We start from the raw sequence: 24,387 nt of genomic DNA on the forward strand, positions 1-24,387 counted from the left end.
AGGATGACGACATTCCAGCTGAGGTCTGGAACTGTTTGGTCAATGTGGTGTTGAATTCTTTGTAGTCCTCTTTAATCGGATTGTGGGGAAGATATCATTCCTCGAATGCATGAATGTCGTCTGAGATGGTACGGCTCTGTCATGCATAGCGGGGAGCAATCGGTGGCCAAGATAGTCTGTACTTGAATCCAGAAAGTCACACGTCCTGCGGGCGGCCTAAATGATAGTGTCTTCATTGCATTAAGAATTATATGAAGCTTGTTTGCATCCCTTCCAATGATATCCTGGATCGACAGAAATTGAGGCCAACATACAAGAAATCAGATCCTGTAGCAGCGGAACAAACACGTATAAAATAACTACGTCATAACTGATTCAATATTTTGACATTCATTTGATGTAACATTGTGGAATAATATTCTTTTACTGAGCAAGTGGCTTGGCAGTTTCGATCATGTAGCTGTTGAGTTTGCATTCGGGAGATTATATGATTGAACCCAATTTTTTCCCTTTTTTACACGGGTCTTTCGAGGCTTTCCATGTGATCTCTTTCCCATTGGTTTCTTTGTGAATACTTTCTTTGTAACTCGGTCTTCTCCCATTGTCATCATGTGTCCATGTGCTTGGTTGTTTCTATCCTGTCCTTATTCAGGTTATTCATTATCTTGCAGGAAATTTCAAGCTCCATGTGTAAACCGTTTATATCTAATGCAGATTGGAATTTGAATTGGTAGATTGGTCCTAATCTCAGTTAATTGATGAATTTAAAGGAGTCAGAATGAATTATTTGACTTGCAGTACATTTCTTGACAGCATGCAAGTCTTAATCAAGTTGTTGAGAGCAACAGTTGACAAAACATAAATCGTCTTCAGTTCTCATTTCCAGTTCTTTTCTCAGTCAAGTTATGCAACCTGCATTGTCTCTCTCCCCACCCCTCTTTTCCTTCTAATATTTTCTTCTACATCTGTATCAGTGTGATTTAAAACAAATAGAAAAAATCTTCATTTCCCATTTCCATTTCTAGTACCAGCCTAGAGCGAAAATATTTTCAGGTAAGTTTCAGTGCATGTAAAAATTTGAAGTAGTAAATTCAAGTAGTGAAAAGTGTAAGAAAGAAGGACAATGGATGATATTGTAGAACGTAACATTCTAGCTAATATACTGTAAAACATTATTACAAAAAATAGACAAGATTTCTACCACTTGCAAGAGTCACATTTTTCATTGAAAGAAGAAAGGTGGAAATGGATGCTTTGTGAACAAGCAAAACAAATTGCAGAAAAATATTGGATGTTTATATCATTTTAAAGGACATTCATTATTGAATCCTACAGAAAGTGATGTCTGATTTACTGGAAGTTGGCCGTGAATATTGTTGACGTGACATGTCGCCAACTCTTCTTGCAGGCCCTGATCATCATGAAATTCTTGCTGCCTATGAAACTAGCCTCTATCAGAAGGTTTTCCTGAAAAACTGGCATATGAGAGATAGTTTATCAGTTTGAAATTCTGAAAGATTTTGCAGTTGGAATAAAAAATATACTTTTGCGAATGAAATTACGTTCCACCATGTACAAATATTTTTAAATGGATTACTTTTATATTATGATGATTGGTACAAATGCTTAGTGTCTATACAAGGCTTCTTCTTCTGTCATCAACTGCAGGTTGGTTGGCAGCAACTTGCCACGGTTCTCTGCTTTCAGCCCTCCTTTTGAGAGTGCTATAGGTCAGGCAGCCAGTGCCTTACGTTATCTGGTTGATGTACTCCAATATCAGCCTGCTTCTGGCATTCTTACCCTGAAATTCTCCCTAGATATATTAAATAAGACCATAGAGTCTGTTGTTACCACAAGGATGCACACACATGATGCTGTCAATTGTATACACTGTTTTTATTTACAAATTATTTACATGTTATTCACACACAAACTAATAAACTGCCATCATGAAGAAGCAGAAGAAGAAGACTGGAGATTGCACTCTTGCATGTCAACAAACTACCAACGTAACAAATTTGCATAATTGATTAACGACTTGCACTCATAACTCTCACTAAAAGAACTCCGATCAACTCCCAGGACTGCCTCTTTATATACGTTGCCAGGCCAGGCTTCTAGAAGACTATGACACATGTTTTCTCGTAATTTTGAGAGCTCCAATAACCTTTTTACAATGAAAGGGATTTTCTGTAACTCTCTAGAGTCAAAGATACTATTACCGTGTGTTGCACAATGTTGCATTGTATTTATATATCATATGTACAGGTAAATAACAAATTATATACAGTACTATTAATTAATTCTACCTTAAATAAACTCATATTAATACAGCAGATGTTTCATGACATAACCTCATAAATAATACGGTCACGATTTATACCAAATAAATTCCGGACATAACTGTGTAAATAATAATACTAATAGATGATGATCAGTTTGGGTTCAGGAAAGGAGTAGGAACAAGAGAAGCTATTATAGCACTTAAAACCATCTTGGAGAGAAGTCTGGAGCTTTTGTAGACCTGGAAAAAGCTTTTGACAATGTTCATTGGAAAAGGCTGTTCGAAATTATGAAGGACATTCATTTGGACTGGAAAGACAGAAAAGCAATACTTAACCTCTACATCAATCAAAGAATAAACATCGAAAGTAATGATAAAGTATGCAAGGTGAGAATCAGGAAAGGAGTAAGACGGGTGTTCCTTATCACCATTTCTATTTAATCTGTACATTGAAGCCATGAAAATTTTTAAATCCAAAACACCTGGCATTAAAATAAATGGAACAACTGTACACTGTATTAGATTTTTTTTTTTTTGCTAGGGGCTTTACGTCGCACCGACACAGATAGGTCTTATGGCGACGATGGGATAGGAAAGGCCTAGGAGCTGGAAGGAAGCAGCCGTGGCCTTAATTAAGGTACAGCCCCAGCATTTGCCTGGTGTGAAAATGGGAAACCACGGAAAACCATCTTCAGGGCTGCCGATAGCGGGATTCGAACCTACTATCTCCCGGATGCAAGCTCACAGCCGCGCGCCTCTACGCGCACGGCCAACTCGCCCGGTTGTATTAGATTTGCCGACGATATTGCACTTCTGGCTGACAATGAGAAGAACATGCAGATCATGCTCAACAAATTAACATCCATCTTAAAAGATTTCCAACTTAACATTAATGTAAATAAAAAAAACCTAATGTTATGGTTGTAAGCAAATCTAAAATGAAGCCAGAGGCACAGCTCAGAATTGGAAATATTTTAATAAAACAGGTGCACAAGTTCTGCTAGTTAGGATCAGTTATTACCGATGACAACAGATGCACTGTGGAAATAAAAAGAAGGATTTCCCTGTGTAAGAAAGCCTTTGAGGAGAAGAAGCAGCTCTTAACTAATAAATCCTTAAATACTGAACAAAAGAAATTATTTATCAAAACGTTCATTTGGAGTGTGCTGCTATACGGCTGTGAAGGATGGACTCTCTTGAAGGAGGACGTGAAACGACTAGAGGCAGTGGAAATGTGGCTATGGAGGAAGATGACAAGAACTAGCTGGATTGAGAAGAAAACTAATGAAGCAGTGCTTAGAGAAATAAACACCCAGAGACATTTAATAACAACGATAAAAAGGAGAAAAGCATCAGTTTTCGGTCACATTCTCCGGCATAATAACTTCATAAAGAACTTGTTCGAAGGCAAGGTGATGGGAAAGAAAGGCAGAGGGAAACCACGGAAGATCATTGAAGAGGTAGTTGAGATGATGGGATGCCAAGGTTATGGAGAGATGAAAAGGATCGCAGGATTTAGATGATGATGATGATGATGATGTAATCAACTCCATAGCCACACCTCACAAGTCATAATGATGATGATGATGATAATGATAATAATAATAATAATCAAGCTCGATATTTTCATTATTTACCCATGGGTTAGAGAATATTGTTTCCAAGTTATACTAGACCATTGCACTTGCATCAACATCCCCCCTATAACTTGAAACAATTTCAACAGTCTGTCGCACTCGTCGACTTTGCCTTGGTCGTAGATTATATCTTCTCTGTTCCTCGATGTCGCTAGATGTGTTCTCCTCCTCTTGACCGGATCGTGCTGCGTCGGGGATCGGTGTCGCCTCGCCGCCAGCCTCTTCCTTGGTGGTAGTTGATGCGTTCTCCTAATGACCAGATTGGGCTGTGTCATTAGTAGCCTCTCCTCCAGGTGGACCATGTGGCAGTACCAGGCTTGCTCTGTATGCGCAGCGGTTTGGTGACTCGCCGCAACTCCAATGCGTGGACCTTGACAGGAGGGTTGGTCTTTAGTATGTAGACCCCATGGACCAGCTGCGTATCCACCTCGACAGGACCAACTCACTTAGGTGCCAGACCTGCTTGACACCCCCCAATCTTATTATTGACTGGGTTGTTACGTCGCAGTACTTGTTGGCCTGGTAGGATGATCTGGGTCTCTTCGACATCTTGAGCCTTGGCCTGGGTCAGGAATCTCTTCTCGGCCAAAGCTTGCTTTTCCTTCATGTCCTGCTACTGCTTATGTTGCTACTCTGCTAGGGAAACAGCTGCATCATCTTGAACAGAAGTGGGTGGTGGATGAATTTCCAAATCCTCGGTGCCGTATAGCTGTTGGCCAAGGAACAGCTCCGCTGGGGAATAGCCAGTGACACAGTTGGTGCGTCGTCGCAGGGCAAAGAGTGACTGCATTATCCGACGGTGCCACAGTTGATATTCCTTGTCTATTAGGTGGACTCGTTGAATCCTTTTTAGCTCCTGGTTCCGTCGTTCCGTTGGATTGGCCATTGGGTTGTAGATAGGGGTGGTCCACTTATCTCTATACATGGATCGCTGATGGCAGCTTTCCCCTGTAGAAGAAAGTACGCCAAGTTGAGCGCGCGGTCCGCTATGTTGGTGTACCCATCCTAGAGCTCTCCTTATAGGGAAGCAATGATAATATAATCAGTTTTAAATCGCAATTAACAGCGCATTGGAATAATTAAAAATCTAGGGACATGTTCATTCAAAGCAGAAGGACATTGGGAACTGACGGAGAGAATGTTGTACCTCTGCCAAGTAGTACTCAATTTATATCTGCCACACATGTATACTTTGATAGTTTAAATATATTATGTATTTGTATTATTTACATTTAGAAATTCGTATTTGTGTTAATCGTAGTAGTACATGCATGGCTTCCTTGTTTGTTTATATTTTACTAACATGCAGAAGTAACATGTGGTTTTAGTTCAGCGAGTGATACATCTGAACTAGTGATTTTTCATTGATGTATTTCATCTTACCTTTGTAAATGTGTGGGTTATTGCAATAATACAGCACAGAACACCCGTGGAACTACAATCAGGAGGCCTGGCGTCACTGTACAAAGCATAAACAAAGCAAGCGCTCTCCTCGTGGTCTACTGCACCGTGCGCTCGCTGCCATCTTACTACGCCAGTCATCTTCTATTCGGCTTACTGCTACCCAAGCTACCAGCCATCCATGTATAGAGATCAGTGGGGTGGTCCAGTGCTCCATACCCTATTCATTCATCATTTGCTGCCACTTCCTTGACATGAACTGACTCCCGTTGTCTGACAGAATGCACTGGGGATAACCGTAGTGGCTGAATACCTCATCTTGCAGAAGACTGGTGATGCGTCCCTTCATGGCTTCTGGTATCAGAAAGGCCTCGATCCATCTTGTGAAGAGGTCTGTGATTACTAGGAGTCCTTTTTTTACCCCTTGGTGTTCTAGACCTATGGCCTCCCAAGGGTGTTGCGGCTGTCTTCCTCGCTGACTGGAATTTGCCTTCCTATTGCTTGCCTTGGTGCAGGCGCAGATGTAGCACCTCTTCACATAGTCCAGGATGTCTTTCCGCGTGTTGACCCAGAAGAATCTTCGTCGGATAGACTGATATGTCTCTTCACCTCCTGGATGTCTGGCTTTAGTGCTGTCATGGATCTTCTTGAGGATGTCCGTCGTGTGGTATGTAGGGATTACCACTACTGCAGGCGTGTCAGAGAGGTGAGATCTGTACATCAAGAGTCCTCCATCAACCTGGAAATTCTTGTAGCACATCTTGAATTCCCTCGACGGGTCGATTATCGGTGTTCAGTCTCCTAATCCACTGTGTCATGGTCCTACATGACATGTCTTGTCCTTGCCATTGCTTGATTACTCCCAGATCAAGTTCCTTCTTGATGGTCATATGGACAGGTTGCTTAGGCTCACTCTGGTGTTTTCGTGGGAACTCCCTCTCGACAATGGTGCTTTTAGCTTCAGGTTCCATTGCCGGGTGCCTAGATAAACTGTCTGCTCCTATGTTAGTCGGTCCTGGGATGTGACACACATCAAAATCAAATTCTGTGATCAACAGAACCCATCACATCAGTTTATTTTCAAGCGAGAGACAGAGTTCAACCATTTGAGAGCTGCATTATCGGTGTATAGCTGGAACTTCCTTCCCTCCAAGTAGCCTCTGAATTTGCCCATGGCCCACACCACGGCTTAGGCCTCCTTCTCGGCAGTGCATTAGCGTTGTTCGGTGGGATCTAGCTTTCTGCTGGCATACTCAATGATGTCCCTTCCGCCTTCACTTCTCTCCTGGAATAACACTGCTCCTAGTCCGGAGTCCCTGGCATCCATCTGCAGGGACATCTTCCGTTGAGGGTCGGGATGGGCTAAACCGGGAGCATTGCATATCGCAGCCTTAATGCCTTGGAATGCTGCCTTTTCCTTGCTGGTCCATCGGCATGGGCAGTTGTTATGGAGTGGAGCGGTGAGTGGTATTGCCTTCTCTTCAAAGTGTGGCACAAAGCTGCTATACCATCCACACAACTCAAGGAACTGACGAACTTGTCACTTGGTCCGCGGGCGTTCCACTTTCTTGATAGCTCTAGTCTTCTCCAGTTGCCTTTCTAAGCCTTCAGATGTTAGGATGAGGTTAAGATATTGTACACGGGACTGGGCAAAGTGGCACTTCTCCAGTTGGCAGGTCAGTCCATGAATTTTCAGTTGTTCCAGCGCTTTCTTCAGGTGGAAAAGGTGTTATTGAAAATTCTTGCTGTGGATTAAGATTTCGTTGAGATATCCTTTGCAAAAAACATCCAACATATCCTGACGATACCTTATCCATAAGTCGCATGAATGTTGCGGGAGCATTCTTCAATCCAAAAGGCATTAGTGTAAACTGGTACAATCCTCTCGGTGTCATGAAGGCGGTCAGTGGTCTAGAACTTTCCTCGACTTCCACTTACCAGTATCCGGAGCTGAGATCCAGCGTGCTGAAAATCCTAGACCCACTTGTTTCAGCGAGTCTTTCAGGTCAGGCTTGGGGTAGGCGTCACTAACGGTCTTCTCGTTCAACTTGCGAAGGTCCACTCACAGTCGATACTCCCCATTCTTTTTTTCGGTAGGACGATAGGCAAAGCCCAACAGGACATAGAGGGTTCGATGAGACCTTGCCCTTTCATCTCTTGAATCTTCTGAATGACAAAGTTGCCCTTGTCCGCGTTGATTGGATATGGACTTTGCTTGATGGGTGAGGAAGTGCTGCATTCAGTGTTGTGTGTTACAGTGGTGGTCCATCCTATTTTATTGGTGAGGACTTCCGGAAAGTCCTTTAAGGCGCTCTCAGCTCCTCTTCTTCACTTAGTTGAGGATGCGTTAGCTGGATATCTCCCAGGTCTACGTTGACTTCTGCATCCCTGCGAGTCCGGAGATTTCCATTGTGCCAGGCGACCCTCAGACGTCTCTTTTGCCAAAAAGACTTCATGAGCTGCATAGTCTAGGATCATCTTGTATTCTACCAGAAAGTCATGACCTAATATAATGTCAGTTATTAAGTTGTGAATCACTGCAAAGTTAATTACAATAGGCAGGTCCATGCATTTAGCGGTTAGGTTAGTCTGTCCTTGGATGGAAGAGGTTATCCCATCTGCTGCTCCCAGTACCTTTCCGAGATGGTGAGATTTCATAGGCGGTAGTAATCTGGCAACGGTCCCATTTACAAATGAATGGCTTGCTTGGCTGTCGAGTATGGCTAAAAAGCTCTCGTTGCCTATCCTCAAGATGATAGCTGGACGAGGTTGGTCTGTTCTGCTTACAATCTGACCAATCCTCCTCCTACTTGTCCAGGACTGCTTGTCTGTCAGTCTTGAGGCACCTTTCTGTTCCCGGTCCCATCCCCCCTTAATCCAGAATGGGGGAACCTAGTTTCTCCGACGCCAGAGTGGGGCATTTCAGGTGTCCTGTTCTTCCACACTGGTAGAATTTCCTAACCAAGCTGGTCTCTTCCATGGCTTTGTTCTTGTGTTCTTCCAACTGGGTGAGGATTCTATGCAGATCATCAAAGGATCTTGGTTGTGATACCTTCACTAGGGGTTTAATCTTATCGTGGAGTAGCTCTACTATGTCTGGTAAGATCTCGTTCTCGCTTCCTTCCGGGTGTAGCCGCTTGTGAGGAGCTGGTACTTCTGGAGGACGAATGCGCTAGATCTCATGCCAGTGGGTTGTGCATCATTCAGTAACCTCCTTTTCACAGAGCTCTTCACCCCTTCAGAATTAAACCTAGGAAGGAATTTGTTCTTGAAATCTGTCCAGTTTAAATTTAAACCCTTCAAGTTATTCCACCAAGTAGCGGCTTACACCTTTCACCGTGGTCTGGCGAGTTGAACGAAAATGTCCTCTTGTACATTAGTCCTTCCTAGTAGACTGACCGATCCCTCGATTAACCTAGTCGGGTTCTCTTCCAGTCACCCGTGGAATTCCGGAAGGCTCTCAATCTCTCTATAATCACCTTTGGGTCAGGTGTCCTGTGTTGTCGGTTAGGTTTGAGGGGGTTAGAGGCATGGCAGTAGGTCCTATTAGAGTTAATCTCTCTTTTACCGCATGAAGGATGCTTTCTCTCATAATCTGCACATCTCCCTTGATGGTCGAAATTCTCCCCTCGACTTGTTGTTTTATGCCCGAAACCTGTGTTTCCACCTCCTCCTTGAGGTTTGAGATGTCCCCTTCCAGCTGGTTTACCCTACTATCATTCTGCTCCACCTGGCCCAGTTTTGACCTGATGTCCAATATCTGCTGTGTTAATTGATTTGTGACGTCACTAATTTGGGAATTCATCTGCGAATTTTTTTCATCTATGGTTGAAATTTTCGATTCTAGGCACTGTTCTACTTTGTAAACCTGCATGTACACCTGTGATATTTGTCTGGTTAAAACTGAATAGGCTTGAGAAATTTCGTCTGAAAGTTTGTCATTTACTTTCAAAATTTGGTCTGCAATCTGTTCTGTTAGGCTGCTTTTGACATCTGAAATTTTTTCTGAAAGTTTGTCATTGACTTTCAAAATTTGGTCTGTTAAGTTGGAATTCACTCGTGAATCAATGGCGAGATTTTGTCAGTGAGTGCCTGCATCATGCTCATTAAGTTGGAAAACATTTTAGTTATATTTACCTCTTCTTCTGATGATGAGTCTGGTGTTTTGTCCGCCTCAGTAAAAAACTTTTCGGGATCGCCGTTTTCGATGAGACTCGTAATGGCATCTTCAATGATTTCTTCTCGCTGTTCGTTGGAAGATTTCTCTTTGCGAGTTCGTCTTTTAAGTTGTACAGACATATCTTCCAGTATCACTTGCATTTTGTTCTGATACATTTACACTTGTATCACTACCGAAAATTATTTTTTTAGTCCTTGTCATGGCCGCCAATGTTGTTACCACAAAGACACACACACACACGATGCTGTCAGTTGTGCACACTGTTTTTATTTATACATATTATTTACATATTATATACACACACACACTAATAAACTGCCATCATGAACAAACACTACTACGAAGAAGCAGAAGAAGAAGAACACTGGAGACTGCACACTTGCATCTCAACCAACTGCCAACGTAACAAATTCACATACTCTATTAACAACTTGTGCTCATAACTCGCTAAAACATCTCTGATCGACTCCCAAAACTGCCTCTTTATATACGTTGCCTGGCCAGGCTTCTAGAAGAATATGACATGTTTTCTCGTAATTTCGAGAGTCTCCAGTAACCTATTTACAATGACAGGAATTTTCTGTAACTCTCTAGAGCCAAAAATACTATTACCGTGTGTTGCACAATACTGCATTGTATTTATACATCATATGTACAGGTAAATAATAGATTATATACTATTAATTACATGTTCTACCTTAAACTCATATTAATATGCATACAGCAGAAAAAATGTAATTTTAAATACCTATATTTATTTTAATTTCATCGATTTATTTTCAGAGATTTTATTTATATTATTACTGATCTGTTTACTCATACTTTAAAATTTTCCTTCTTTTACAAAACATTTTAAATATTTTCAAATTTTATTTAATGTAAATTATTACCTATTTTAATACATAAGTTACCTTAAAGAATACTGGTGTTCTCCTTTGATGCCTGGCTCAGCATTTCCTGAAGCTCAACTTGTAGTATTCCAGCAAGATGTAGCAGATTACCTGGGTTCAGGAGGTCACATGGACTGTATTGTGATTGACCTATCTAAGGCATTTGATAGGGTAGATTATGGGAGACTACTGGCAAACATGAGTGCTATTGGACTAGAAAGAAGAGTGACTGAATGGGTGGCTATATTTCTAGAAAATGGAACTCAGTCTACTAGGAAGGACCAATCTACCGGAGGACATCTTCGTTGAACTCACCACACCACGGTTAAAGGTGTAAGCCGCTACTTCGTGGAATAACTTGAAGGGTTTAAATTTAAACTGGACGGATTTCAAGAGCGAATTCCTTCCTAGGTTTAATTACAAAGGGATGAAGAGCTCTGTGAAAAGGAGGCTACTGTTAGTCATTGATATATATATATATATATATAAGAAAACACAAAGGTCCAATAATACTGCATTGAGGAATTCCCCTGTAATAATTAAGAGAGGAAGTGAAAGATTGCATAGACTGGCCACATAAACTTTTAAAATCAAAGTAAACGAACGGCCTATCATTTCCTTGGATACTTGTCAAAGTGGACTCTCATCTGCATTTAATAATCAATAAATTGATAATAGGTTGTGTCAAACTTATTAGCAACAAATTAATAAAATCTCTTCTTGATATAATTAACTTGGGTAAAGAAAGTTCATTCTTGAAGTTTATAAATGATAGCATTAATTAGGATCACCTTGAAATAATTATTTTAAGTGAATAATGTTCAGTCATTAAAACCATTTTCTTTGAGTTGTTGTTAAATAATACATTCTTGAAACCTAATAAAATGTCTGTTTCATTTCACTATCTGTTGAATGCGGAACCATAAATTTGTCGGAACTATGTAACTTTGTTGCCTCAAAACACTCCTCTCAGATTTTTCAATTTACTATCGTAAGATCTAGTAGCCAGTTGTTTTAATTTATTCTTGTTGTGCTACATTAAAATCTCGATAAAATGAAACTAATCGCACGTTCAAATGTTAATTACCTTCAAGCTTTTTTAGGCCTTTCTAGTCATGCAGTTACCAGTGTTTTGCCCCAGTGTGGCAGTGGGATCACCAGTTGGGTTGATACACCTTTCCACGACTCTGGCAGCTAGTGCGCAGTACTTCCTGTAGTGAACTGTCCCTGCCTTGTTCTACATAGGAAGCTTGAAGTGGTGTCTCAATGGTGCACTAGCCACCAGGGTCTTGGAGAGGTGTGGCAATCTGATGAGATCACTGCCACAATGGGGTGAAATGCTGGTAATTTCACAGTTACTGAAAAGGCTTAGAGGTCTTGAATGTTCCTGATTTAATTTGCAGACACTTCTTAAGTTATTTTCTCATGACGCTTACTAGAATCTACATATTGATCGATTTTTTCTCAGGAAATTGGTAACTGAGTTGAAATGAGGTTAGATGGTAAAGAATAGTTTCTTTCTCTGTTAATATAGTATTTATCTTCTCAGGTATAAGAATCGACCATCAATGACATTTGATGATGCTTGTGTTGTTCCTGATCAAGAGTTTGAGTTACAGCCTGATAGCACTGGAACATTAGAGTATTCCACTAGGTAAGACTTTCATATTTTGTATATTCTTTATAGCAAAAGTATAGACAAGGGGCTTAATGATTTAAGGGGTTCCCACACGCTCAGTTTTACCATCCATTTTACCTGTGCAAGTATGACTTGTGCGAGTAAAATGGAGTGTGTACGGATGGTACCTGAGTTACTGTGCAGTGATTTTTTTAGACCCGCACAAAATCAAACAGTAATAGAAATTTTACCTTCACAAACGAGACTCATTCAGGCACACTGGAGCATGTAGGGATGATCCTCAGGTCAGACACTCAGTTTTGTCATTGCTGTCTACCAGACCAGTTTGTCATTCTCAAAAGTTATGGATGCCACTGCTTATGAAATGACCGATTCCTGGGTGCATTCGAAGGAGTTTTTGATGAAATTTTTACAGATGTACTGAGATGAGTCACATTTGCGACAGACAGAAAAAGGCAGCAGCTTATTAGAAATATGTATGTCATTTAAAGAAAGATGATCCAGACACTGATCATGGTATAAAGAGAAAAATCAGCAATTTGCATAGCAATTATAGAAAAGAACTAAAGAGGGTAGTGGAATCGAAAAGATCAGGAAGTGGCATGGAAGATATTTATACTCCAAAGAACTGTCATGTCCCTGGTATTAGTAGCTGAAGTGCTTGTTGGGAAAGAATTGTTTTAAATTTGATATCTTCATAGGAATCAAAGCATAGCTGTTAACCTCTAGTAAGGAGGTGGTGGTGGTGATTATTGTTTTAAGACACAGTACACTTAGGCAACCATCCTCTGTTAACCTTTCATGGGGACTCGTATTTTGAATTGGTCTACTGTAGCCTTTATTAAATATTACACGTAACCACACTATGGATCTTACCCTTTGGGTAGGTTTTTTCTTATAACTGTGTATACTGCTCTGCAGGTCTCTGGTATTATTAGCTGAAATGCTTGAGGTGAAATAATGGTTGAAATTTTGATATCTTCATATTTCCTCCCCATTGCTAGGAATTGGAGCATAGCTGTTAACTTTTCGTGAGGACTTACAGAAGCTCTCATACATATGTCTCGTTTTCAGTGCAAGGAGTAACTAAGCTTAGTAATTCAATATATTTCTATTCGTCTATTCATAGATAATTGTACCAGTTGCTTGATTCTAGCCGAAGCTGAGACAGCAAATTTATGTGAGACTACTTTTCACTTCAGTAGCCAGCTCTTATTCAATCTCTTCTTGCATTTGCCATTTACATGCTTCAACTTTGTTTATACACAAGGCCAGGATTGACATCGCGACAAACAAATGAAATGCTGGTGCACATAAAATGGAGTGTGTAGGGAAAACCAACTTGTGCTGGTAAAATTGTGCAAACCGCCTGTACAGACAGACTTGATTAAAAACCTGAGTGTGTAGGGACACCTTCAGTCTTTGTGAAAGGAAATGCAAAATATTCATGGATATTTTAAAACAGGTAAATTAAGCAAGCTGGTAGACTAATAGTTGAAAACATTTCTAAAATAATATAAAATGCCTTGAAATAGAATTCCTCCTAATCCCTACTTTATTTTGTTTGTATTGAGTAGTCCTCAGTGTGTAGACATTCTTCAGTTGATCAGCATGTCCAGAAAGCCCAAATGCTTTAACCTATTTACTTAACTAAAATTATAATACTTTATTTTTGTGACTTCCAAATTAAATATATATGTACAATTTATTTGACTTACAGCAGTTGGTTTAGACATGGTTTTTTCCAGTGAAATGGACTTTCCAGTCTTGAAAATATACAGCAGCAATAATAACTGTTTATTCCTTAATATCTGACTGTAATACCTATATGAATAACACTTAAGTCATTATTTTTTGGCAAGGAAATGCTGGGGAAAAGAAAATCATTGTAGAAAATACTAGCTGTTACCCATGGCTTCGCTCACGAGGATTTTGTAAGTTGATAAAAATTAATTATGTAAAAATCCCTAAATTGCATTTCTTTTACTCCAGAACCTCTTTGTAAACCACGTTTGTGGCATTCATTGCCTTTAGGGGCTAAGACAACCAAGCTACTGGCAGAGCTAAATCTGGAACATGCGGCATGGAACTCTGCATGTGAGAAACAGTCCTCTTTTAAGTTGAAGTAAAAGAAAGGGTTTCTTTATTCTTAAAGGAGATTCCAAATACCAATTTTCACGTCTGTAACATCTTGGTTTTTGAGATATAAGTATCCCCTTCTTCACTTATTTTCAATCTCCAGCTTAAATTGATTTTCCGAAAACAAAAAGTACGGTACACGTTTCTTTATTCTTAAAGTAAATTACAAATACCAGTTTTCACGTCTGTAACATGTTAAGTTTATGAGATATACAGTAGATACATTCATTTTGAAAACCACCCCACTCCTTTGCTGAGTGGTCAGTGTTGAGGTCTTCGGTTCACAGGGTTCCAGGTTCGATTCGGAGCTAAGTCGGGGAATTAAATCGCGTGTGATTAATTCTTCTGGCTCGGGGACAGGTCGTTTGCGTTTGTCCCAAGACTATCCTTTTCATATCACTCAACACACCACTTTACCAACCACAACAGCAACACGCAATAGAAATTACATCCCTACACATAGGGTCGGCATCAGGAAGGGCATCCAGCCATAAAACAGGGTCAAATTCACATTTGCGACACAGTTCGCACCCGCGACCCCACAGGTATGGGAAAAGCAGTTGAAGAAGAAGATACTAATTTTAAAAATTCACCCGCCTTTTTTATTATTTCACCCCTTAAGTGGATTTTCCAAAAATTTGTGTTAATTTATGTTTAAAGGAGATTCCAAGTACCAATTTTAACGTCTGTAACATGTTAGGTGTTGGTGATATATTGTAGATAATCTCACTACTGTAGAATCCAGGAGATGACGTCATGGTTATGGCAGTTCATTTTCTTATCGGATTCCTAGAGCAGGGGTAGTGTGGTGCCAATATCTCCATCACGATTGGTTTTAGGACCTTAAAACATGGTTTTCAGGCCCATAGGGCTTACCATGTTTTGTTCTTTTCGTCAAGGTGCTTAAAATGAGCTTTGTCTCGTCCCTGTATGACAAAATTTGATTTTGCCAATGTTAGTCTTATTTTTATATCGCCCCCCTGTTGCCCTCCCCCCTTCGAATTGTTTTGAAAAATAAATACAGCCCATGTTACTCGCTGGCAATGTAGCTTTCTATAGGTGAAGTAATTTTTAAAATCGGTTCAATAGTTTTTGAGTCTATCCATTACAAACATACAAATTTTTTGTCTTTATAATATTAGTACTTGGCAAACGAAATGGAATTCGATGGTGAGCTATCAATATTAATGGGGCTTATGGAATAAAGAAAGTAGAACTTGCTGAGTCAGCAAAGACGACAACATCTGGATGTGCTATGAGTAAGTGATATTCGGGTAAGGGGATATAACAAGGAACAGATAGGAGATTATAAAGTGTACTTGACGGGTGTTAAAAAGGGAAGGGCCGAGTGTGGGGTAGGGTTGTTCATCAGGAATACTATTGCACGCAACATAGTATCTGTTAGGCACGTAAATGAGCAAATGATTTGGGTAAATTTGCCAGTTGGAGGAATTAGGATGAGAATTGTCTCAGTGCATTTACTATGTGAGGGTACAGATGAGAATGAATTTGACAAGTTGGTGAAGCTTTGTGTGACATCGTATCAGGGTCAAAAGCAAGGATAGGATAGTGACAATGGGCGATTTCAATGCGAGAGTTGGAAATAGAACTGAAGGATATGAAAGGTTGATTGGTAAATGTGGGGAAGATATGGAAGCTAATGGGAATGGGAAGCGTTTGCTGGATTTCTGTGCTAGTATGGGTTTAGCAGTTACGAATACATTCTTCAAGCATAAGGCTATTCACTGCTATACATGGCAAGCTAGGGGTACCAGATCCATAATAGACTATATCTTAACTGACTTCGAATTCAGGAAATCTCACAATTAGGAATTTATTTTCCACCCAGTTGATCCAGTGATTTCTTAAGGCAACTTAATGGTTAAAAGTGGCACATGTTTTGTATATTATCAACATCTTCAGCCACATAACACTGTTTAGATGAAAAATACATAAATTGACAAAGTACACTTCCTCTAAAGCATTTGTAATTTGGCAATTTATGTATTTTTCATCTAAACAGTGTTACGTGGTTGAAGATGTTGATAATATACGAAACATGTACCACTTTCAACCATTAAGTTGTCTTAAGCAATCATTGTGTTGACTAGGTTGAAAATAAACAAATTCTTAACCCGTAGAGAGCCAGACAACGATATATCGTTGTTTTGTATATACGTCCATAGAGAATTGTCATTAGATTTTAAGTACGTTGCTAGATAGAGCGTAAATTCATTCGTTATCATGCATTGAATTTCTAAAATCCGTGTTCATCTACGACGTATGATCTCCATGCCGCATGAGTAAAATGGCGACTAGCGGGAGAAGTTATTTTGTTAACGATGACGAACTGGCTGTATATCTTAATAATTTTTAGTAAAGAAGGGGATGATGAAGACTCGGATAGGGAATTCACTCCTCCAACAAGTGAGGAAGGGGAAAGTGAAAGTGTTATTTGGAGTGATAACGGCGAGTTTTCTGTAAACACTCAACCACGTGCTCATTGTCCGACATATTGAAAGTGATAATGACCGTCTCAGTGACAGTACTGATGATGATGGCTGTAACAATACCCAACAGCAAAAATTTCATGTTTTCCGTGAAATTCAATTAGGTCAAGATGCAAAATACCAACCCTCACGTGATTATTATGATACTCCTGGCCCGAGACACGCCCCTTCGTCAGACACAAACCTATAGCGTATTTTTATTTTATTTTTCACAGCTCAGTTATGGAACCTCATAACTACAGAGACACACAGATACACTGACAGAGCAAATGCAACACCAAAGAGGAGTGGTTCGAAAGTGATGAAAGTTGGGGAAAAAACAGAGTCGGCACGGACGAATAATTGATGTTTATTTCAAACCGATATGCAGGTTACACAATGCGCACGGCATCGACTCAGTAGGATGTAGGACCACCGTGAGCGGCGATGCGCGCAGAAACACGTCGAGGTACAGAGTCAATAAGAGTGTGGATGGTGTCCTGAGGGATGGTTCTCCATTTTCTGTCAACCATTTGCCACAGTTGGTCATCCGTACGAGGCTGGGGCAGAGTTTGCAAACGGCGTCCTATGAGATCCCACACGTGTTCGATTGGTGAGAGATCCGGAGAGTACGCTGGCCACGGAAGCATCTGTACACCTTGTAGAGCCTGTTGGGAGATGCGAGCAGTGTGTGGGCGGGCATTATCCTGCTGAAACAGAGCATTGGGCAGCCCCTGAAGGTACGGGAGTGCCACCGGCCGCAGCACATGCTGCACGTAGCGGTGGGCATTTAACGTGCCTTGAATACGCACTAGAGGTGACGTGGAATCATACGCAATAGCGCCCCAAACCATGATGCCGCGTTGTCTAGCGGTAGGGCGCTCCACAGTTACTGCCGGATTTGACCTTTCTCCACGCCGACGCCACACTCATCTGCGGTGACTATCACTGACAGAACAGAAGCGTGACTCATCGGAGAACACGACGTTCCGCCATTCCCTCATCCAAGTCGCTCTAGCCCGGCACCATGCCAGGCGTGCACGTCTATGCTGTGGAGTCAATGGTAGTCTTCTGAGCAGACGCCGGGAGTGCAGGCCTCCTTCAACCAATCAACCGGAAATTGTTCTGGTCGATATTGGAACAGCCAGGGTGTCTTGCACATGCTGAAGAATGGCGGTTGACGTGGCGTGCGGGGCTGCCACCGCTTGGCGGCGGATGCGCCGATCCTCGCGTGCTGACGTCACTCGGGCTGCGCCTGGACCCCTCGCACGTGCCACATGTCCCTGCGCCAACCATCTTCGCCACAGGCGCTGCACCGTGGACACATCCCTATGGGTATCGGCTGCGATTTGACGAAGCGACCAACCTGCCCTTCTCAGCCCGATCACCATACCCCTCGTAAAGTCGTCTGTCTGCTGGAAATGCCTCCGTTGACGGCGGCCTGGCATTCTTAGCTATACACGTGTCCTGCGGCACACGACAACACGTTCTACAATGACTGTCGGCTGAGAAATCACGGTACGAAGTGGGCCATTCGCCAACGCCGTGTCCCATTTATCGTTCGCTACGTGCGCAGCACAGCGGCGCATTGCACATCATGAGCATACCTCAGTGACATCAGTCTAGCCTGCAATTGGCATAAAGTTCTGACCACTCCTTCTTGGTGTTGCATTTGCTCTGTCAGTCAGTGTATTAGAAATCATGTCTTGTCACCACATGCCAGAGCATAGCAGTGGCGCCCGGTTACATTGATTGAAATGAAGGCTTTCATTGCTGTTTTGTTGGAAATGGGTATAGCTAGATGGCCGAACTTATTTTCTTATTGGGTAAAAAACTCGTGTTATATTCCATGGTTTGGAAATCTGTTCTCAAGGAACAGATTCCAATTGATCTTGAGAATCTTTCATCTTGTGAATAATGATAATCTATCACCATCTGGTCACCCTGACTACAACCCATGTGCCAGGTTCGATCCCATTGTTGGCCATGCCAATTGTATATTACGATATCACTGTACATAACTCTTAAAATACTCAAGATAAAAATGTGAAACTTTACATGTTTATTCATCTGAAATAGGGTTAAATTTTCTGTTTTTTTTTTTCCTGTTGTGTTTCTGATTTTTAAATTTTGGTATTTGAAATTTTTTTTGAAATTCTTTTTTTTCAAAATACCCAAGAGAATTTTAGTGTTTTAATTTAGTTCAGCAGTAAGAGTGTATTCTTGTTAACATTCAATAAAAATTTCAAGTCATAGTTATAACATTTGTGAACTATTTAGTCCAAAGTGTGAGAACCTGCAAAATTCTCTAAATCTGTCTGGCACTCTTGGCATACTGTGAGCACCCGTCCCTGGCACTAAGAGGGTTAATTGTGAATCTATCAAAGTGTGATACGGACCATGAAGCTGATTTTATGTAATTCAGGAAATCTGTTAGGAATGTACGAGTTTTCCAGGGATTTTTCGATGATACAGACAACTATCTGATATGTAGTGAACTAAGTATCTCTAGGCCTAGGGTAGAGAAAGTGAAATCTGTCTGCAAACGAATAAGGGTAGCAAATCTCCAGGACAAGGAAATTAAACAAAAGTACATGGATATGGTTAGTGAGAAGTTTCAAACAGTAGACAGTAAGCAGATTCAGGATATAGAAAGAGAGTGGGTGCCTAGGAAAAACTGTGTGTAAAGATGGGAAAAAGTGAACATCTTGGTGGAATGATGAAGTGATAACAGCTTGTAAACGTAAAAAGAAGGCTTGTCAGAAATGGCTCCAAACATGGGCTGAGGCAGACGGGGATTTGTGCATAGATGAAAGAAACAGAGTGAAACAAATAGTTGTTGAATCCAAAAAGAAGTCATGGGAAGATTTTCGTAATAACCTGGAAAGGCTGGGTGAAGCAGCAGGGAAAACTTTCTGGACAATAATAAAGAATCTTAGGAAGGGAGGGAAAAAGGAAACAAACAGTGTTTTGAGTAATATAGGTGAACTCATAATAGATCCCAGGAAAACACTGGAGAGGTGGAGAGAATATTTTGAACATCTTCTCAACGTAGAAGAAAATCTTCCTGGTGGTGTTGCGAACAGCCAAGCTCATGGGGAGGAGGAAAATGATGTTGGTGAAATTACGCTTGGGGAAGTGGAAAGGATGGTAAATAAACTCCATTGTCATAAAGCAGCATGAATACATGAAATTAGACCTGAAATGGTGAAGAATAGTGGGAAGGCAGGAATGAAATGGCTTCATAGAGTAGTAAGATTAGCATGGAGTGTTTGTAAGGTACCTTCAGATTGGACAAAAGCAGTAATTACACCTTTCTATAAGCAAGGGAACCGGAAGGATTGCAACAACTATCGAGGTATCTCATTGATTAGTATACCAGGCAAAGTATTCACTGGCATCTTGGAAGGGAGAGTGCGATCAGTCGTTGAGAGGAAGTTGGATGAAAACCAGTGTGGTTTCAGACCACAGAGAGGCTGTCAGGATCAGATTTTCAGTATGCACCAGGTAATTGAAAAATGCCACGAGAGGAATAGGCAGTTGTGTTTATGTTTCGTAGATCTAGAGAATGCATATGACAGAGTACCGAGGAAACAGATGTTCGTCATACTGGGGGGACTATGGAATTAAAGGTAGATTATTAAAATCAATCAAAGTCATTCATGTTGACAATTGGGCTTCAGTGAGAATTGATGGTAGAATGAGTTCTTGATTCAGGGTAGTTAGAGGTTTGGCAAGGCTGTAATCTTTCACTTTTGCTGTTCGTAGTTACATGGATCATCTGCTTAAAAGTATAAAATGGCAGGGAGGGATTCAGTTAGGTGGAAATATAGTAAGCAGTCTGGCCTATGCTGATGACTTGGTCTTAATGGCAGATTATGCTAAAAGCCCGCAGTCTAATATCTTGGAACTTGAAAATATTTGCAATGAGTATGGCATGAAAATTAGCCTTTCGAAGACTAAATTGATGTCAGTAGGTAAGAAATTCAACAGAATTGAATGTCAGATTGGTGATGCAAAGCTAGAACAGGTCGATAATTTCAAGTATTTAGGTTGTGTGTTCTCCCAGGATGGTAATATAGTGAGATTGAATCAAGGTGTAATAAAGCTAATGCAGTAAGCTCGCAGTTGAGATGAACAGTATTCGGTAAGATGGAAGTCACCTCCCAGACAAAACTATCTTTGCATCGATCTGTTTTCAGACCAACTTTGCTTTATGGGAGCGAAAGCTGGATGGACTCAGGATATCTTATTCATAAGTTAGAAGTAACAGACATGAAAGTAGCGAGAATTATTGCTGGTACAAACAGGTGGAAACAGTGGCAGGAGGGTACTCGGAATGAGGGGAGAAAGGCTAATTTAGGAATGAACTCGATGGATGAAGCTGTACTCATAAACCGGCTTGAGTGGTGGGGTAATGCGAGGCTGATGGAGGAGGATGGGTTACCTAGGAGAATAATGGACTCTGTTATGGAGGGTAAGAGAAGTAGAAGTAGACCAAGACTACGATGGTTAGACTCGGTTTCTAATAATTTAAGATAAGAGGTATAGAACTAAATGATGTCAAAGCACTTGTTGCAAATAGAGGGTTGTGGTGACACTTAGTAAATTCACAGAGGCTTGCAGACTGAACGCTGAAAGGCATAACGGTCTATGGTAATGTATGTATGTTTAATATTAGTATAGATTTAATACTCATATTTAAATCAACATACTCATAAGCAATTGAATTAGAGATAGCTGCTGTAATGGGGAAATGGTGCTGTGCTTGGCCCAGTGAATGTAATTGGAGGGTGGCATGTAACACCAATTTCAGACCTGTATGAGAAACAGTTGACTTCAGGATCTTTAAGACACGAGACCTTGGCGCATTTGATCACAGCCAGATTGTCAGCACCAGACATATGGGTCACTCCATCTCTGAAGTTGTCCAGGCACTGGGCTTTTCAAGACCCATACCTTGTCAAGAGTGAACTGTATATGGATGATTTGGGCAAAACCACTGCCACCAGGATCAACTGTCACCATGTATGACACGTTAATAATAGGGGTCACTGTCAGCTAGCTTGGATCATGAACGAATAGACCGACCACAGTGCAGCAGATCACTCATCAATTTAGTGCTGAACGACATGCGAGAGGCATACTATCCAGAACCATCTGAACAAGCGTCACATGACGGTACCTCTGCTTAACACCCATCAAAAGGCACAATGACTGATGTGGGCAAAAGAACATCGCCATCGGATGATCGAAGCATGGCAAAAGGTTGCCAGGGCTTCCTAGATATTTGAATTTTTTGGACATCTTGAGTTTTTTACCCTCTATTTCAATGTAACCTTCAGGTTGACTATTTCTTTGCATAACCATCACTGACTGAATCTTAGGCCGTATCCTTTAGCTGTTACTGTTTGATCTGATCCTGAAGTTCCTCCTTGGAATCTCCCCATATACAGATGTCATCAGCAAATAGCATGACTTTCATACTCATATGTGAAAAAATATCTATCGAACATTTTGTGATGGAAATTCAAACTCTCAAGTTCTTAATGATTTCAATAAGCAAACTATTTTAAAATATTACATGTTGTTATAGAATGAATATTAACATTTTAACTCAGTGTTGTCAAACTTCTAGTTTATGTTCACTCATTTTAACTCTTAGCCCATTTCAATCATTTTAAACATAGAGTTACATTGTTCTAGTGCATTACCTTGTGTGGTTATTATATATGTGTCTGTCTGTTCTCAATTTGTTTGCCGAAGATGATGCAGAGATTGGTGTTGAAACTAGTCCTAATTACTAAAATGTTGCAATTCAACCATTATAACATTGTTTTGTATTGAAAAGGTGGACCCATAAGTTGTTCCCATTTTACCAGGAAAAATGCCGGGGCTGTGCCTTAAGACCACAGCTGCTACCTTCCCCATCCTAGCTCCTTCCCATCCTTGTATTGCCGAAAACGTTTGATGTGTTAGTGTGACGTTAAACCACCAGCAAAAAAAAATCTACTGACGATGATGTGTGTTTGGCATCTGCTAGACTGTATATAATAAACGGTGCAGTAGAGTCTCTGTAGTCCGATACTTCACCAATCCGACACGTCCAATAGTCCAATACAACAAGCCCCCGTGAGGTGACATTTTCATTGTATAGACCTATTGAAGCAGAAAATGGACTTCAAAGAAATTAATCATGGTTATAAATTGTTGTTCATTGAATAAAATGCCATTTTCATTTAAAGTGTGTTTATAACTGCAGTGTTGTTTTTCTTTTAATATTTACTCTTAGCAGTACACAGTGACTTCCTTTTTTCAATAAATAAAATACTCTACAGAGGAAAAAATTAAATGTATCCTAATTCATTAGAACATTCTATACAAAATACAAGATTCAAAACAAAATACAAGATTCTAATATCTTGTAATTAAGTACTTTCATTTAAATAACTCTGTTTTTTCATTTAGCATCCAGTAACCTGACAGATCTCCATAATCTGACAAGGCCCACTCCCATGTGTGTCAGACTAGACAGACTCTGATACTGTGTTTGGAAACGTTAAAAGTTTATTTTAGCTTGCAATGATTAGCTTGATCAGTTTTCTGTGAGAACATGCTGACATCTTTACATGCAATGAATGAACAACGAAAAAAGTGAGGGTGCTAACATAATGAAATCAAATAAAAATACGTAGATAATTGAAAGAAAATCGAAACTTAGATGTAACTAAGCATAAACATGAGTTTTATTTTTATTTTCATTCCTGAATGCAATTCGTCACCATCAGATCATTAAGCTTTGAATGAATGTTGAATGTTGAATGTTGAATGAATGAATGAAAGTCTGCTGTACAACTATGATTGTTACTCAACTACAGTAAAATGTGTAAGTCATCAAAAATCTAATATAATTATTGTTGGCTTGCATGGTCAGCATTTAATGGAAAGTTGTCATCTTCCAGGCTATCAGGAAAAGATAGTATTGGTATCACTTCTTTAAAAACTCAGACCAGACAGTGAATGCACAGGCCCCCACATATATAGGAAGAAGTCACTTTCACCTAACCACCAAATTATCTTGACAAGTCCTGACGTAAAGTTGATGAAACATCTGTATTAATTAAATATGACCATGCCTGATAGCCCAGAGGACAACACCTTCCCATTCTAATTTGGAAACATTTATGACCTTTTTTTTTTTTTTTTTTCCAGGGTTGTGAAGTTCTCATCTGTTACTCATTTATCCATTCATTTTCCACGGAACTTTGGAAGTGATACTACAAAAATATATTACATTGGCTTACGTGGTGAATTCACACCTGTTCACAGACATGGAGTAACTATTTGCACCTATGAAGCCAGACCAAATGTAGCAGATCACAAAACTGATCTACTTGAAAATATGACGCATGAAGTTCAGTGAAAATGTACTCTGGAGACTACAGTTTAATTATGGAATATGTTGTTTCTATTTATATCATTCTTCTATCAAAGCAGATAAAATAAAGACTGATCAACAAAACTTGGTTAGAATTGAGCAACAATACCTGATCCTTATAAATCCATGTTTAATGTGTGGTGTTTTTGTGTTTCCTTCACGTATTAACGAACCCAAATCATAACAACCCCATTTTAAATTTTTGTATAACATCAAATTAGAATATAATGCTGCTTTTTCCTTTGTAAATATTTGGGAAACGTGTATTTGTTTTGATATGATGCCACTGT

The 24,387-nt window shown here is 40.3% G+C and overlaps 1 protein-coding gene across 3 annotated transcripts in view; it reads left to right on the forward strand.

Moving 5' to 3' along the window:
- Positions 1 to 24,175, forward strand: part of LOC136877023 (PITH domain-containing protein GA19395) — a 53,629-nt gene extending 29,454 nt beyond the window's left edge. Inside the window, exons 4-5 of one of the 3 annotated variants that reach the window (XM_067150823.2) lie at positions 11,942 to 12,046; positions 23,989 to 24,175. In XM_067150823.2, the coding sequence (XP_067006924.2) occupies positions 11,942 to 12,046; positions 23,989 to 24,082 (199 nt within the window). In that variant the 3' untranslated portion in view covers positions 24,083 to 24,175. Of the gene's footprint in view, positions 1 to 11,941; positions 12,047 to 23,871 lie in introns of all 3 variants that reach the window. The other 2 variants (XM_067150821.2, XM_067150822.2) reach the window with 2 other exon arrangements.
- The last annotated feature ends 212 nt before the right edge of the window (positions 24,176 to 24,387 follow it).

The sequence above is a fragment of the Anabrus simplex genome, chromosome 7, assembly GCF_040414725.1.
Source record: "Anabrus simplex isolate iqAnaSimp1 chromosome 7, ASM4041472v1, whole genome shotgun sequence".
In the NCBI taxonomy this organism is placed as follows: Eukaryota; Metazoa; Arthropoda; class Insecta; order Orthoptera; family Tettigoniidae; genus Anabrus; species Anabrus simplex.